Source organism: Hylobates moloch, unplaced genomic scaffold, assembly GCF_009828535.3.
Source record: "Hylobates moloch isolate HMO894 unplaced genomic scaffold, HMol_V3 SCAFFOLD_6, whole genome shotgun sequence".
Lineage (NCBI taxonomy): Eukaryota > Metazoa > Chordata > Mammalia > Primates > Hylobatidae > Hylobates > Hylobates moloch.
The window spans coordinates 38,148,756-38,166,971 of record NW_026652281.1 but is presented as its reverse complement, the minus strand read 5'-3'; the positions used below and the strand labels follow the sequence as shown (position 1 = coordinate 38,166,971).

The 18,216-nt window shown below is 34.2% G+C and overlaps 1 protein-coding gene across 11 annotated transcripts in view; it reads right to left on the bottom strand.

The window, feature by feature from the left end:
- TMEM232 (transmembrane protein 232) overlaps positions 1–18,216 on the bottom strand; it is a 326,397-nt gene that overhangs the window by 98,051 nt on the left and 210,130 nt on the right. For 8 of the 11 annotated variants that reach the window (XM_058440629.1, XM_058440638.1, XM_058440630.1 and 5 more), the window contains one exon: positions 15,905–16,152. In XM_058440629.1, the coding sequence (XP_058296612.1) occupies positions 15,905–16,152 (248 nt within the window). Of the gene's footprint in view, positions 1–4,010; positions 4,114–15,904; positions 16,153–18,216 lie in introns of those variants that run through there. The other 3 variants (XM_058440635.1, XM_058440639.1, XM_058440637.1) reach the window with 2 other exon arrangements.

Below are 18,216 nucleotides of genomic sequence, written 5' to 3'. Positions count from 1 at the left end.
ATACATCATGTACCTCTCCCATAGGACACATCACTATTTATAACACAATGTAGTTCTCCTCCATCACACTCATCATTACAGAGATTTAATACATTTTTTGTGTGATTTTACATGAATATGTGTGGTTTTAATTAACATCTATCTCCTACATTTTATTGAAAGTTCCATTATGGAAGAAGTATAATTTTTATTAAGTACTATATCTGAGACATTTTCTTTCATAGTATCTGGCCTATATTAGGCATTCAATAAATAATTATTGAATAAATAAATTTATGGAAAAGTAAACTATTTGGATGCAAAGTTCCAAGTAACTTTTGGTGGACAAACAACATGCTAGAGTCACGAGCAGTAGTTCTAGACAAGAATCCAATCAATCATGCATTTGGGCATGGTTTATTTTTCTTTATATTCCCAGAGCCTACCACAATGCCGTCACACAGAAGTATTCAATTAATGCTTACTGAAGGAACACATCACCTCTATTAGGAGGTCTGTTTCTTGCTTACATTTAAATCCATAGCAAGAGACCACTATAAGAAGGCTGAATTCGTTGGAAACATCAATTTCCCTGACAGGCGGACAGAAATCTGAAAACATCTGCCCTGGATATTAAGGCTTCAGAGAGTTTACATTCTAATTAAGCAGTTACTGCATGTTTATCAACTACTGTAAAAATATTTCATCACAAGCGCAACAATCCCCCTTTCTTTGAAAGAGCAAAGAGCACATAAAAAACAAAACACAAAACAAAAACATGTAGATCTTGTTTTTGTTTTCTGTTGTATTATTTTTATCTTCCCAAAGTGCTGTCATTTTAATTCTAAGCGATCTGTATTTGAAACATAGAATGCTTTTAAATCTCACCAAGATCATTTTAATACCTGTGTTATTTTTAAGATTCTGCATCACGTCATGTTACTATGAATGGAGAAGTCCTAGGGTTGATGATTGTATTAAAGCTAGACACTCGTCGTATAAGCTTAAAGCTATGGCAGTGAAAGTGGCAGCTAAAGCTATTGCCCCATTGATGACACCTATAATTCCTGCTCAGACCAAGGTTCTGTTTCACCAGTGGAAAGACAGGAAAGGAGGGAAGATGTAACAGATAGATGGAAACTGATTTATCTCCAAGGCAAGTTTGCAGATAAACTGAGTAATATATTGCAAACAGATGTATGAAGCATAGTTCTGGCATTAAGAGTTGGATTCAACCTCTAAGCTTCCAATGGCACTTTAATGTCAACAAAAGCAAAAATGAATAAGTGGAATTACATTAAACTAAAAACAAAACTTCTGCAAAGTCAAGGAAACAACAGAGTGAAGAGACAAGCTATGGAATGGGAGAAAATAACTGGAAACCATATATCCAGTAAGTGGTTAATATTCAATATATATAAGAAACTCATACAACTTAATAGCAAATGAAACCAAACAAGAACAAAACACAAAAACACCAACAAAAAAGGGGAAAAAACCCAGTGACCCAAGTAAAAAGTGAACAAAGGAACTGAATAGACATTTTTCCAAGGAAATCACACAAATGGCCAACAGGCAGGTATGTGAAAAGATTCACAACATCACTAATCATCAGGAAAATGCAAGTCGAAACTACAGGTATTAACTCATACTTGTGAAGATGGATATTAAAAAAGACAAAATACAAAAGATAAGTGTTGATGGGGATATGGAGAAAAGGGAATGCTTATACATTATTGGTGAAAATGTAACTTGGATGTCTATTATGAAAAACAGTATGGAAGTTCCTCAATAAATTAGAAATAGAACTACCATATGATATGGCAATTGTATTAGGCTGGTGCAAAAGTAATTATAGTTTTTGCAATTACTTAAAAATATGCAAAAATTGCAATTAGGTTTGCACCAACCTAATATTTTGAGTATATATTTTGAAGAAATAAAATCAGTATGCCAAAGAGATATCTGCACTCCCAATCTCTGGGCATTTTAAAACTTTAAGTAACTGATCTAAGCCAATGATCCAACCCATTTATTTAAACTTAATTATTTCACAAAGGCTCAATAAATAGAAGCCCATCTCTGAAGAACCATTCAATGTTCTTTATCTCTCTGCAGCTAACAACTGTGACCAGCAATGCTGACAATCAACATTTTCTGTCGTACTATGTCCTATCACCATACTCCTGAAAGACATGTCTGGCATAGTCAAAGCCAGAAATGAATTGCTTTTAAATTAAATAACTAGAAGCAGGAAGGGAAACATAACATAACCAAAAAGGAAATCATCATGAACCTGTATGTTCTTTGAAAAGTTGCTAGCAGCAATTCATAGCTTAAAAAGAAGCACAAAAATGTAAACCCACCACTTACTATTTATCACAATCTTACTAAGAATTAAATATTACATTCTAAAGAAAATCAATATTTTAGAACATCTAGTAAATTACAGAACAAAAGGATAAGGAACTGACATGTCCAGGCTCTTTATCTACCTTCTTTTTCTGTATCCTCAGGACAAATCTTAGAGCAACATACAGCTTTTTAATTCTTAAAGATTAGAAGCCTAAGGCTCAGAGAAGTTAAGTAACCTACTTTAAATCAATCAGGAAAAAACCTATAAAATAAGTACATTTCATATAGTGTGAAGGAGGCACAGACTTTTTACATTTTTTTCCTTCATGAAACAGAACAAGACAGATTGGTTTAAGGCATTTTACTTAGGCATCCTAGGGGCACAGTCAAGCCCAGACAATATTAAATAAGAGGCCAAGTCTATTTTAGGGGCTGTCTTCTATTTAAACTCTCTCTATATGTACTTACTAGACTTACTAGAAAGTGACTCTTCTTTGATATAAATTTCCTAAAATTAAGCAGAGAGGTTCAAGGCCCAGAAAAAAATAAGTTCCCTAATGAAAATCAAGTTCTAAAAACTATAAAGCAGAAATTGAAACAAAATTCTGTTTGTTTGAACATATTTTTAAACAATTGCTCAAGGCTTAGGTATCAGATAAAGTTCATATGAGGGAGAAGAAAACAGCACAGTGAATACAAGAGTCAGAATGCCTTTGTTTAAATTCAAATTTCTGAACTTACGGTTGCAAATCCTTGGACTAATTAAACTCATAAAAACTCAATATCCATGTCTATAAATGAAGGAAATAATCATAACTCCATCCAAGGGTAGTGCTTCACATAGTGCCTTGCTTATAAAATGCACTAATGTGGGGTGGCAAACAAAACTGATCATCTTGGATTGTCTGGCAATGTGCTACCTAGAACTGAGGGTCTTAAGAATCTCCCATTTTGTGGAGTTTCTTCTCCTAAACCCAACTTCCCAATGATTCAATGCTTTCTTTACAACCATTAAGAGCACCTCTTAAGGCCTCCAGGTTCTGGACAGCTGGCATTTCCATCATCCCCTCCCTTAGATGATACCTAACTGATTGATGATGGTTTGATAACTCAGCCCAAAACATTTATTTCTCCACTGAAAAGGAGTTTACACTCTTATAAGAAGGTAGAGTAGCAGTCAGGCACTCTCCCTTTGAAATACAAACCCAATGAATGTCCAAATGCTTCCCCAAACTCCAGCACCCCTAATCAATGGAATAATTCAAAATGTAAACCATGTACTTCTTTCTGCTAACGGTTGACTTATAAGCCTCTCCAATAAAGCCTATTCTTAACCTATTTCATGGAGCATTATAGCACTTACCTTTCCCATCTTTCCACCATTCACTAAATGTTAGCTACTCCTACTTCTACTACGGCACCAGCTCCTTTTTTAAAAAGAATCTATAGGCTAAAAACACAGGGAAATTTTTTTTGGAAAAGATTATGGGTCATAAGATGTAGCAGATACTTCATTAACAAGGAAGGTCTCATCTTCTCCTTTCTAGAAAATTTTCAGATTTTCACACTGAAACAAGCATGCTCTAGTCCTCCCAGACAACAAAGAAACATTGTCTTAATTTTCCTGTTCTCTGCCCTTTTACATGTGCCCCACCTTCGAGGAGTCCTTGTATGTTGGCTTCTTGCTGTCTTTCACATTTCCACTTGTTGAAAACACAAAATGGAGATATCTAGGCACATCAAATGAGGAATCGGTGATGTGGCACCATGAATAAAGACCTTTCAGGGATGAAAAACAACTGTATGATTTAAATTATGTCTTTGTATTTAGACCTGTGGGGTTTCAGCATGCTCAGGTGTTGATTCACTCTATTAATTCGATTTGGGAGCCTAGAAGCTGGAGGAGAAGAACTAACAAAAGGAGCTAGCTATGGAACTTTTGTTTAGATGGAGAATCAAGCAAAAGGATGAAACACAATTTCCTGAAGTTAATGTTTAGTCAACCAGAGAAATTTCTTCAGTGCATAGCTTAGATTTAAATTTGCTTTTACACAACTTATAAAAAAGCAGATATAATCCATACTCCTAATAAGAAAGGAAAGACTGTTTAGCCAGGCCTGATCTAGGCTTGTCTTGTTGTCACCAAGCTGTAGCTCCATTCCACTCACTTCTGTTTTACCCAGAGATTAGCCCCTAACTGGAGCTGACAGTATGCACAACTGCAGGGAGTCACATTCACATAGACTATGTGAATGGTGCAGTGGGAATGCTGCTCCATGAAACAACACTGAGGTAACTCTTGCTAGAGGAAGTCTCAGCTTGCTGTGCTGCTGAAGCATTCTCATTCGGGGAGGAGACACTCTAAATTTAATTGCTAGAGTCTGCAATCAACTGTGAAAAACTGGGTAAGCAGATAGCATTTTTTCTAAGACCAGTGATGTATGATTGCCATTTATTTAATGAACTGCAGGCTCTGAAAGAGAAGTTTTATTTACTAATCCCTCAAAGCAGATACGGGACTTTTTGGGTCTTAACCCCACCTGCTCCTTTTTTGTCTCACTCTTCTCTGACTTTGCATATTGTCTTTCCCTTCTCCCTAACCCTGTGCACATCCTTTTATTTGTACCTTTCACCCTCAGCATGTCTCTTCCCTCATATCTTTTCTCTTTCCTTTTGTTATCTTTTATCTTTATTTCTGCTTATTGCTCTTATTTCTCCATTTGCTATTTTTTCACATATTTCCTTTATGTCTACTCTCTCTCTCTCCTCTATCCCTTTCTCCCTCTCTCTCTCTCTTTCACCTCTTGTGTCCCAGCAGGCACTATTGATCTCCATCTGGCTTTTTATCATCATCTGTATACACTTTCCCTTGCTTTTTCTTAATCTGCTTTTGTTAACATTGATTTTCTTTCTATTTTTCCAGTTTATTTTTTGCTATCCCTTTCTTCAACTATCCATAACACAAAACCAAAGTACACTTTAATGTCCTCTCTGTGGCTCCAGATGAATTATTCTTCCATGTCTGCCCTTCGGAATAGACAGAATATATCTGGAGACTCTACATTCCAATACCCAGGCCACTTAGAACTGCCATTTTCATTGTATCTTGATTGTGTTACAATTTTACAAAAATGTATGAAATACACTGAAGTATTTTTGCAATGTTTATTTCTGCACACAAGACTACTAAAGCCAGGCTGTGTGATTCTTAACCCCGAATCTATGTCTTCCTCACTGATTTTAGAATTCTTGAAAAAAAATGCTTAAAACGATTTCAAAACTCAAGCATTTTTCTGTTGACTATTTGTGTACACAAAGGAAAGCCTGCCCACCAGCCTTGCTGCACTCAATTATTACTGAGTGTGCCTTTTGGCAGCAACACTCATATGATTTTGGAACTTAAATAATGATTTAGACAAATGCCAAGGAAGAAACTTTCCCACATGATTTAGCACTTTCTTCAAGAAATTAGAAAATGAACCACAAAATAGACCAAAGAAGTAACAAACTCATATAAATAAGCACAAAAATACATAAGTTAGAATCTAGAAGCTGGTTCATTGAAAAAAAAACAAAACATAAAATAGATTTAGCATCTAGCTAAACTAGCCAAGGTGAATAAAAATAACAAAATTCAAATACACAAAATAAGAATTGGTTAAGGGCAAAATAATACAGAAATAGAAAGAATTATAGGAACACAATGGACTATGTTGTTCAATTATGGTCAAATTCTGAAAAATGGGATGAAATAAATAATATTCAAAGAAAATATGTTTTTTAAAAATTGACTTAAGACAGAGAACGATCTAAATAGACTGATATTCAGGACTGATATTCTAGATGATTTTAAGGCAGGACTTCCAACAATCAAAACAGAATGTAGCCATACATGTGCATTTGGGCTGAATATCAATCTTGTCAACAGCCATGGAAAAAATAAAAATTTGACAAAGAACTACCTTAGAAGAAGCATAAGGTACTGATGATTAATGTTCAACATCACTAACCATCAGAGAAATTCAAATTAAAATGACAATGAGATATCATCTCATCCCACGTAAAATGGCTTCTATTCAAAAGACAGGCAATGATGAATGTTGGTGAGGATGTGGAGAAAGGGGAACACTCGTGGATTGTTGGAAGAAATATAAATTAGTACAGCCACTATGGAGAATAGTATGGAGGTTCCTCAAAAAAATAAAACTAAAACCACTGTATGGTTCATCAATCCCACTGTAGGGTATATACCCAAAAGAAAGAAAATCAGTATATCAAAGGAATGTTGCACTCCCATGTTTATCACAGCACTGTTACAATAGCCAAAATTTGGAATCAACCCACATGTCCATCAATAGATGAACAAATAAAGGAAATGTGGTATATATACACAATGTAATATTATTCAGCTATAAAAATGAATGAAATCCTGTCATTTGCAACAACATGGAGGGAACTGGAGGATATTATGTTAAATAAGCCAGGCCAGAAAGACAAATACTACATGTTCTCATTCATATTCAGAAGCTAAATAAATATTGAGCTCATGGAGATGGAGAATAGAATGATGGCTACCAGAAGTCAGGAGGAGCAGTGAAAAGTGAAGAGGGAGGGAGGGATAAAGAGAAGAGGGTTAATGGTTCTACATATATATATATATATATAGAGAGAGAGAGAGAGTGAGAGAGAGAGAGAGAGTGTTAGGTAGGAGGAGTAAGATCTGATGTTCAGTAGCACAACAGGGTAACTATAGTTAATAATTTATTGTATATTTCAAAATAAAAGGGTGGAGTTGGAATGTTCCTAACACAAAGAAATGACAAATTATTAGAGTGACAGATGCCCTAATTACTCTGATTTGATCATTACATATTGTACACTTGTTTTAAAATATCACAGATACTCCGTAATTATGTACAGCTAGTATGTATTCATAATTAAAAATTTAAAAAAAGGGAATTCCACCACAGCTTGAAAGAGTAGATTATTCTGATCTTCTGAAATTATTTTAGAACACAGAAAAAAAGGAAACTTCCAAAGAATAACAATGATGGCAAAACTTGACAAAGATTTAAAAAGACATACACAATTATAAACAAATATTACTTAAGACTACTGATGAAAAATTTCTAGATCAATCATCAACAAGAGGATCTAACAGGACACTATTAGATTATTATATAATAATTAAGAAGAGTTTTGTTTCATCCTATATTGCTGCTTGAGAAACATCCCAAAGTCTAGTGACTTAAAATAATAATGGGCTGGGTGCAGTGGCTCATGCCTGTAATCCCACCACTTGGGGAGGCCGAGGCAGGTGGATCACCTGAGGTCGGTGGTCAAGACCAACTTGACCAACATGGAGAAACCCCATCTCTACTAAAAATACAAAATTAGCCAGGTGTGGTGTTGCATGCCTATAATCCCAGCTACTCAGGGGGCTGAGGAAGGAGAATCGCTTGAACCCAAGAGGCAGAGGTTGTGGTAAGCCAAGATCACACCATTGCACTCCAGCCTGGGTAACAAGCACAAAACTCCATTTCAAATAATAATAATAATAGAATAATGATCTGCTGTTCCAATTCTGTGGGTGAGGAATTTGGGTAGGGCTCACTAGGGATTGATAATCTACACACTAAACTGTATTGGCTGAGCTCATCCATGCAGATGCATTAAGCTGAGAGCTGGGCTGGGCTGTATGGTTCAAGATGGCTTCCTAGTATGTCTAAGGCCTTGTTGTGGGCTGCCAGCTGGAGCACTGATTCTTTTCTATGTGGCATTTCTCTTCAGGTGACTTCTCATCCCCCAAGACCTTTCTCTCTCATGGAATACCCTGATGATTACTGACATTGAACATTGTTGTATAAACTTATTGCCAATTGTATGTCTTCTTTAGAAAAATATTTATTCCAGTTTTTAACCTATTTTTAGTAGACCTGGGAGTTTTTTGGCTATGGAATTGAAGGAATTCCTTATATATTTGGAAATTAAACCCTTGTCATATATATGGTTTGCAAATATTTTCTCCTAATCTGTAGGATGACTTTTAACTTTGTTGACTGTTTATTTTGCTTTGCATTAGACTTTCAGTTTGACGTAGTCTAATTGTTTTTGTCACCCTTGGTTTTGGTGTCATATTCAAGAAAACATTATAAAGATCAATGTCCAGAAGTTTTCCTCCTTTGCCACTTTCCAGGATTTTTAGAGTTTCATGTCTTACCTTTAAGTCTTTAATCCATTTGGATCTGCTTTTTGTGCTTGGTGTAAGAGTTCAATTTCATTCTTACACATGTGGATATCCAGCTTTCCTAGCACCATTTATTGAAGAGAATCTTCTTTCTCTGTTATATATTCTTGGAAACCTTGTCAATGGTCAATTGACCATTTATTTCTGGTCATGGATTTATTTCTGGTCTCTCTATTCTGTTTCATTAGTCTGTATGTCTGTCTTTATGCTAATACCATATAGTTTTAATTACAGTAGCTTTGTAATATATTTTGGAATCAGAAAGTGTGATGCCTACAGGTATATTCTTCCTTTTCAAGATTGATTTGGCTATTCACAATCTTTTGTGTTCCCATATGAACTTCAGAATTGTTATTTCTATTTATTTAGAAAATGACATTGTGATTTTGATTGCATTGAATCTGCGAACACTTTAGCAAGGTTCTTTCAACACATGAATATAAAATGCCATTCACTTATGTATTCTTTATTTCACCAAGGTTTTGTAGTTTTCAATCTAGAAGGCTTTTACATCCTTATTTAAGTTTATTCCTAAGTATTTTATTCTTTTTCATACTATTGTAAATGTAAATGTTTTCCTAATTTATCTATCATATAGCTCACTGTTAGCGTACAGAAATGTAACAGATTGTATTTGTTAACTCTGTATCCTGCAACTTTACTGAATTCATTTATTACTTCTAACAGTTTTTTGGTGGAGTCTCTAGGGTTACATATAGGTTACCTTATATATATAAGGTCATATCACCTGAAAACAGGGACAGTTTTATTTCTTACGTTCTGGTATGGATGCCTTTTATGTTTTCTTGTCTAGTTATTCAAGCTAGGACTTCTTGTTTTGAACAGAAATAGCAAGAATGGAATCCTTGTATTATTTCTGATCTTAGGGGGAAAGCATTCAGTTTTTCACTATCGAGTATGATGTTAGCTGCGGACTTTACATATATGGCCTTTATTATGTTGAGGTATATTCCTTTTATTTCTAAATTTGTTGACAGTTTTTATCATAAAATGGTGTTGAATATTGTCAAATGCCTTTTCAGCACCTGTCGAGATTATTATGTAATTTTTATTTTTCATTTTATAAATGTGATATATAACATTAATTGATTTTTGTATGTTGAACTGTCCTCCTTGCATCGCAGGGATAAAACCCCTTTAGTCATGATGTATGATTATTTTAAGATGCTTCTGGATTCTGTTTGTTAGTATTTTGTTGAGGATTTTTGCATCTATATTCATCAAAGTTATTGGTGTATAATTTTCCTGTGGTGTCTTTGTCCGGCTTTGTTATCAGGATAAAGCTGGTCTCTTAAACTAGTTGGAAACTTTCCCTCCTCTTCAATTTTTGGAGGAGCTTGAGAAATGTTAGGTTTAATTGTTCAGATGTTTAGTAGGATTCACCAGTGAAGCCACTGGGCAAGGGCTTTTCATCATTGGGAAGTTTTTTATTTACTGATTCAATCTCCATAGTAGTTACAAGTATGTTCAGACTTTGTATTACTATATGATTTAGTCTTGGTAGGTTTTCTGTTTCTAGGAATGTATCCATTTCTTCTGAGTTTTCCAGTTTATTGGCATGTAATTGTTCATAGCGGTCTCTTATGATCCTTATATTTCTGTGGCATCAACTGTTGTGTCTCTTATTTCTGATTCATCTTCTCTCCTTTTTCTTAGGATACCAAGAGGCTTGACAATTTCACCTTTTCAAAAAACTAACTCTGTGGACTTTTTCTTTGTTTTGAAATTTGTCTATTTCCTTTATTTCTGCTCTAATCTTATTTCTTTCCTTCTGCTAATTTTGAGCTTAATTTTTTCTTGTTTTTCTAGGTCCTTAAGGTGTAAATTTAGGTTGTTTATTTGAGATTTTTCTTTTTTAATGCATTTAACAAAAATAAATATCCCTCTTAGTACTGCTTTTGCTCCATCCATAAGTTTTAGTATGTTGTGTTTTCATTTTCATTTTACGCACGGTATTGTCTAATTAAAAAAAATTCTTTGAAACAAGGGTTTCTCAAAAGCGTGTTGTTTACTTTCTACATAAAGACCTGGAATGGTGAATCATGCTTATAATTCCAGCAGTTTGGGAGGTCAGAGGAGGAGATTTGCTTGAGCCCAGGAGTGTGAGACTAGCCTGGGGAATATAAGTAGGCCCTGTCTCTAGAAAATACATTTTTTAAAAAATCCAGCTGAATGTGGTGTCATGCACCTGTGGTCCCAGCTACTCAGGAGGTTGAGGTGGGAATATTGCTTGAGCCCAAGAGGTGAAGGCTGCAGTGAGCCATGACTACACCACGACACTCTAGCCTGGGTGACAAAGACCTGATTAAAAAAAAAAAAAAGGGAGGGGGTGGGGGGGCCTGGTGGCTCATGCCTGTAATCCCAACAGTTTGGGAGGCCGAGGCGGGTGGATCACGAGTTCAGGAGTTTGACACCAGCCTGACCAATATGGTGAAACCCCATCTCTACTGAAAATACAAAAATTAGCCAGGCATGGTCCCAGCTATTTGGGAGGCTGGGGCATAAGAATCACTTGAACCAGGAGGTGGAGGTTGCGGTAAGCTGAGATCCACCACTGCACTCCAGCTTGGGCGACAGAGTGAGACTGTCTCAAAAAAGGAAAAGAAGGAGAGGGAGAGGAAAGCAAGAAAGCAAGGAAGGAAGGAAGGAAGGGAGGGAAAGGAAGGAAAGGAAGGAAAGGAAAGAAAGGAAAGAAAAGGAAAGGAAAGGAAAGGAAAGGAAAGAAGGAAGGAAGGAAGAAAGAAAAGAGAAAGAAAGAAAGAGAGAAAGAAAGAGAAAGAGAGAGGGAGGGAGGGAAAGAAAAGAGAAAAAGAAAGAAAGAAAGAAAAAGAAAGAATTTCTACATATTTGTGAATGTTTTACTTTTAGTTCTGCTATTGATTTCTAGTTTCGTTCTATTGTGATTGGAAGATAAACTTGATATAATTCTATCTTTTTGAATTTGTTAAGACTTGCTTGTGACCTAAGATGTGATCTATGCTGGAGAAAGTTCTGTGGCACATGAGATGAGTGTGTATGCTGCTGCTCTTGGGTCGAAGGAATGTCCTTTATGTCCATTAGGTCCATTTGGTCTATACTGTGGTTCAAGTTCAGTGTTTGCTTATTGTTCTTCTATCTGCTTGTTTTATCCATTATTGAATGTGGGGTATTGATATCTTCTACTATTTTGTATTGCTGTCTATTTCTCCAATTCTGTCAATATTTGATTTATATATTTAGATGCTCTTATGTTGGGTACATATATAATTATTATATCTTTATAGTTCATTGATCCTTTTATCATTATATAATGATCTCTGTTTTTTACAACACCTTCTCACCTAATGTCTGTTTTATCGAATGTAAGTATAGCCACCCCTGCTCTCTTTTGGATAGCATTTGCAAGAAATGTCATTTTCCATATCTTCAATTTTAGCCTACATGTCCTTAAATCTAAAATGAGTTTCTTATAAACAGCCCAATTTTTTTTATATAAAACTGCTTAATGAACATAAGAAAATGCATCTTTCTCATTCCTAAAGCCAGCATCATGATTAACTGGAAAACACTAGAAGATTTCTTCATAACAATAAGGAAGGCCGAGCGCGGTGGCTCACGCTTGTAATCCCAGCACTTTGGGAGGCCGAGGCGGGCGGATCACGAGGTCAGGAGATCGAGACCACGGTGAGACCCCGTCTCTACTGAAAATACAAAAAAAAAATTAGCCAGGCGTGGTGGCGGGCGCCTGTAGTCCCAGCTACTCGGAGAGGCTGAGGCAGGAGAATGGCGTGAACCCGGGAGGCGGAGCTTGCAGGGAGCTGAGATCGCGCCACTGCACTCCAGCCTGGGTGACAGAGTGAGACTCTGTCTCAAAAAAGAAAAAAAAAAAAAAAAAAATAAGGAAAAGAAAAAAAAAGCCTATCCTCACTATTTTTAATCAATATTTTACTAGGCATACTCAGCTGATAAAATACATAAAAGGAAAAGGATTAAAGTATAAAAATCAGGAAAGAGAAAATAAATTATTTATATGTGACAGAATTCTGAATCTAGAAAATTTAAATTCAGTAAGTGAATTTACCAAGTTAGTAGAGTGCAAAATCAATCCACAGAAAGCAATAGCTTTGAAAATATATAAGGGCAACCTATGAGAAGCTACATTTGGAGAAAAAATTAATTTATATTAGCAACAAAAGAGATAAAGTACCTATAAATAAACATAAGAAAAATGCAAGGCATGTATGAAAACATTTTAACACTACTGAAGAACTCAAAAGAAATATTGAATAAATGGAAATACATGCCATATTGTTAGAGATGCTATATCTCAACATCATGGAGTGTTAATTTTTCTAAAGTTAAGTTTTTTAAGTGATGCAAGTAAATTTACAACTAGATTGTTAGAATTAGACAAGCTAATTCTAAATTTTATATAAAAATGAATAAACAAAATAGCTAGGAAAACATTGAAAAGCACTAGCAATATAGAACTAGTCTAATTACATTACATATATAAGAGAATCATTAAAACTACATATTAAAATGTATTACACAGTCCAAATATAGGCTCATGGTTAGAATAGCTTAGAATAAAGGACTAGAATAAAAAATTCAGAATTAGACACAAAAAGAAATGGGAATTTAGTATTTGAAAAAGTTGGCAATTAAAATCAGGAAAACTATTAAAGGAAGATGGATGATGCAATAAATATTTTTGAGACAAGTGAATAGGCAGATGGATCTACACCTCACACCATACACCAAAAAAAAAAAAAAAAATTCAAACAGACTAATACTTACAATGTACATAACAAATCCTTAAAAATAGTAAAAGATAATGTTGGTCACATTTTGTCAAATTTTGTCATCTTTAATCTTAGGGTGTAAAAGACTTTTCATAAATAGAACAAAAAAATCCATAAACCACAGAGGAAAATTAATAAATACATTCTATTACATAGAAAAATGACTACATGGCAAAAAAAATGCTATAAGCAAAATTAAAAAAAAAGATGAGAAACAGTAAGTATTTGTAGCTCTTACCATAGACAGAGTCACATAGATTAATAGATATATAGTCCTGGGTTTTTGTATAGACAAAAATCCAATAAAAAATTGGCAAAAGAAACAATTTCCAGATAAAGAAAAAACAAAAGGCTCTGTAAACATATGAACGGTGTTCAAACTACTTACCTTAAGAAAATTAAAATGCTAAAAATTACACTGTATTTAGAAACCATATTTTACCTCTCAGATTGTTAAAACCCAAATGTTGTCAACACCCTCTGTTGGGAAGACTAAAGAAAAACAGGCACTCTTATATATTGCTGGTGGGGATATAAACTCGCACAACTCCTCTGAAAGGCATGTGGAAATATGTAACAACATTACAAAGGCATATATACGTTGACCCAGAAACTACACTTCTGAGAATTTATCCTGCAAGGATTCTTTCACATGTGTTAAAAGACATATGTAAATGGTTATTCTTTGTGGCATTGTGTCTAGTACACAGGAAATCTAAAACAACCCAAAGGCCAACCAATAGAAAACTGGTTAAATAAGTTGTGACATATCCATAATAAGGAAAACTTGTCTGTTTAAAAAATGATAATAACTAGAAAATTCTCCACGTACTAGAATGGAAAAATTTATCTGAAATAAGGCTAAATGACAAATGAAAGATGCCAAATATTATGTTTACTAAGCTTTCATTTTAAAACGAAGGGGACAAAATTAAAAATACTAACAATGTATTATATTTGCATTTTATAGACCCTGAAAGGATACACAAGAAATTACTGATGTTATTACCTAGGATAGGGAGGGATGAGGGGTAAATCAGGGAAAGAAGGGTCTACAATCTAAAGAGGCTTTAACTTTCTACCTTTAATATATAGAAATTTGGAGAATTTTTCGTGAAAGAGAATATGTATGAGATTACTTAACAAAGTGGAGAGATCATACAAAGGAAAGAGAATCACATATTATACTAGACTTTGCAAACACAGTAATACACTGTGGCAATAGTTATAAAGGATAAGTGAGTTTACATATTAATCCAAATTACTTCTCATTTGTGGAGGCAAATACAACATTTTCAAATATGGAGCAGGTATTTAAAACACTTGATAATACCTTAGTCAAGTGAAAAATACATAAGAATAAATACATAAGAAAGTATATATTCAGGAATTGAATAAAATTTACAGTTAAATTTAAATTTACAGATGCATTTTCAGCAACTATTTAGTCCAGATAAGTTTATTCACTGGGTCAAATTCCTCTAAGCCAGGAACAAAAGGCTCTCACATTAGATTGTAAAAAGGCACAAAGGCAAAGCCAATCAGATGTAATGTATAAAACAATATATAGCAGGTACAATGAACAACAACAAAAAAAATCCAGAATGGCAAAATCAAAATCAGTGTGCAATCTATTAATCAATCAATCACAGCCTATCAGGAATGAATTGCTCAATAGGGCACTGAACATATCAAAAAATGAATTATTAAAAATACAAGGAAAACTGACTTTAAAGTAAATGTATCAAAATTAATAGGAAAAAATATAGCAATATACTCTTCAAATGACTTGGGTTAAAAAGTACATAAAAGTTTCTGTCTTGATTAAAGCTTTACTAAGAGATCTACAATGTAAAATAGGGCCTGTGTTATGTATCAGGAGTGATTTTTCGTCTATTTTTAAAATCTGTCAAAGTGACTTTTAACATCTTAATATTCTGTGTATGTTAAAATGGTAACAGGGACCGTAAGAATCTGAAATAAATCTACCATTGAAGAAATGGTAAATAAATTTGAAAATTATTCACTTTAATAAATCGTTCCTAAATCCAACGTTTCCTGGAGTCCTTTGAAACAAACTTATGAGGAGTTGAAACACAGAATCTAATTAGCCTCATAAGTACCAGTTTTTGAAGTCTTACTATGTTCAAGACTCTAACTTAGATATGTAAAATACATATCAAGTATGTATATATATGTATGTATACACACATAAAATAGGGTCTTAAAATTTTGAATATTGAATGATTTGGTTTCTGTTTTAAGTTAGTATTTACCTCACAAGAATTACATTAATATTGATTTATATTATGTAATAATACCTATTGTAAATACGAAAAAAGAGTTTCTGGGAAGGGAGGAACTTGCTCAATGACAGATCATCTAAGAGGTGATCAAGCCAAAATTTGAATTGAAGAAGAGAAACTGAGTTAAATGATGTGGCACATAATCATCTATTATTTCTGTGATTTTGAATTGTAATGTATTAGAACAATAAACCAATAGTACTTCTCTTTACCTTACAGTGAAACGTAGAACTTGCTTTTTCACAGCCTCCAGCTTTTTATTTGGGTATTTTGTTTGATCCTGTTTTATTGATGGTTTCTTCAAAGGAAGAACACGGGCCTCAATTGGGGGGAAGAATAGTTTGGAAAGAGTGTTGGCAATTCTCCAGCCAATATATTTGGAGAAAACTTCTTCTCCTACATTGGATGAAATATTTGTACTATACCTAGTGAAAGGATCCGTTGGGTCATTTAACTCAGCCTGTTGAAAGAAAAGAGAAAGGAGTCAGTTGAAACAGGATTAAATGGGAGAAAAAAAATGATGTATTATTAAATTTTTTAAAGTATCTTTATTTTCTTTGACTAATATTGCATTTTTCCTGTTAAGTAAAAATAATCTTTATAAAAAAATTGCAGTTTTCCAAAAGATTTCAAAAAGCAAAACAGCAAATTTCAGTGAAATAAATAAACATTAATGCATCCAGTCTCGAAATTTTGAAAATTTAATTAGGTAATTTTTATTTTAAATTTGATATACTTGCCATATAAGAATTTCATAAGCATTCTGAAATTTTATTTAATAAGAAATTAATCAATCAGTTGAAGTAATGTACATTTTATTAAATCAGACTTTTTTTTATACACAATCTAAACTGTTCTTGATATCAACAGAGCATTTTTTTCCCCTTTTTGAGAAGGAGTCTTGCTCTGTCTCCCAGACTGGAGTGCAGTGGTGCAATCTTGGCTCACTGCAACCTCCATCTCCTGGGTTCAAGTGATTCTCCTGCCTCAGCCTCCCAGGTAGCTAGGACTACAGGCATGCACCATCACTCCTGGCTAATTTTTGTTTTTTTTAGTAGAGATGGGGTTTCATCATGTTGGCCAGGCTGGTCTCGAACTCCTGACCTCAGGTGATCCACCTGCCTCAGCCTCCCAAAGTGCTGGGATTACAGGCATGAGCCACCATGCCTGGCCAAACAGAACATTTTTATTGAGCAAAAATTTTAAGTGAAAAGCAAATAAGAGCTTTGTATTTAGCTTAAATTGAAGATGTTTAAGATTTTGATTTTGACCAAATTGAACATGTTCTAAAATCAAAAAATATAAAAATACAAAAATTTCCCATTATTTAAGCAATACTTATTCAGGAAAAAAAGCTGTTTTCTGAAATTTCCTATTCCTGTTTGATAATGTCTGGGATTGCTTCTTAATTACTTCTTTTAAAATGGCCAGAGGCATATTTTCTCTGGCTGGAATCAGTAATAATAAATAAAAATGTAAGTAAAATGGCATATGTTACAATTTTTTTATCTTCGCGGTATATACATGCTATTAATTCCTTTTCTTGTAAATAAGTCGGATACTGCCTTTTATCATTTGTTTTTACGTTTTCATTGAGTACTATCTGTCTTCAGGCAGCTCATTACTAGTCACTCAGGATTCATTTTAGATGCATATCAATCTTGCGATAGGAAAAACAGAAATAGAAAATGTTTTTCTGTATATGAACATCTAACTTAACCTCTTTCTGGTTCCAAAATTAGGCCTGGCTAAATTAAATTACTGATGAAAGACTGATTATTGAATTTAGACAAAAGTATAGTAGAAAAAATGAGTACAGTCTCAGGAGACAGACTGAACGAAAAACAGTTAAAGCAATGAGAAAAATAGCAAAAGGCAGGTATGCAAATATGTGTCACTGTGAAAGTCACAGAGGATGGGAAAGAATACCATGAAAAAAATTTACAAAGGATAAGGTGAAAATCACGCAAGTAAGCAAGCATATGATTCAGTAATCCTACTACTGGGTATATTCAAAAGAAAATCAGTATGTCAAAGAGAGAGCTGCCCTGCCATGTTTATTGCAACATTACTCTCAATAGCCAAGCTATGAAATCAAGCTAAGTGTCCATCAACAGATGAATGGATAAATAAAATGTGGTATATATACACAATGAGATAGTATTGAGCCATAAAAATAGAATAAAATTCTACCATTTGTAACAACATGGATGAACCTGGGGGACATCATGTTAAGTGAAATAAACCAGGCACAGAAAGACAAATACCACATGATCTCACTTACATGTAAAATCTAAAATGTTGATCTCATATAAGTAGAGTAGGATGGTGTTTACCAGGGGCTGACGGGTGGAGGACTGGGGAGATGTTGGTCAAAAGATTTCAGTTAGAAGCAATAAATTCAAGAGCTCTAATGTACAGCATGTTGACTATAGTGAATACAAATACATCATATCTTGAAAAATGCTAAGAGAGTAGATGTTAAGTGTTCTCACAAAAGAAATAATAACTGTATGAGGTTATT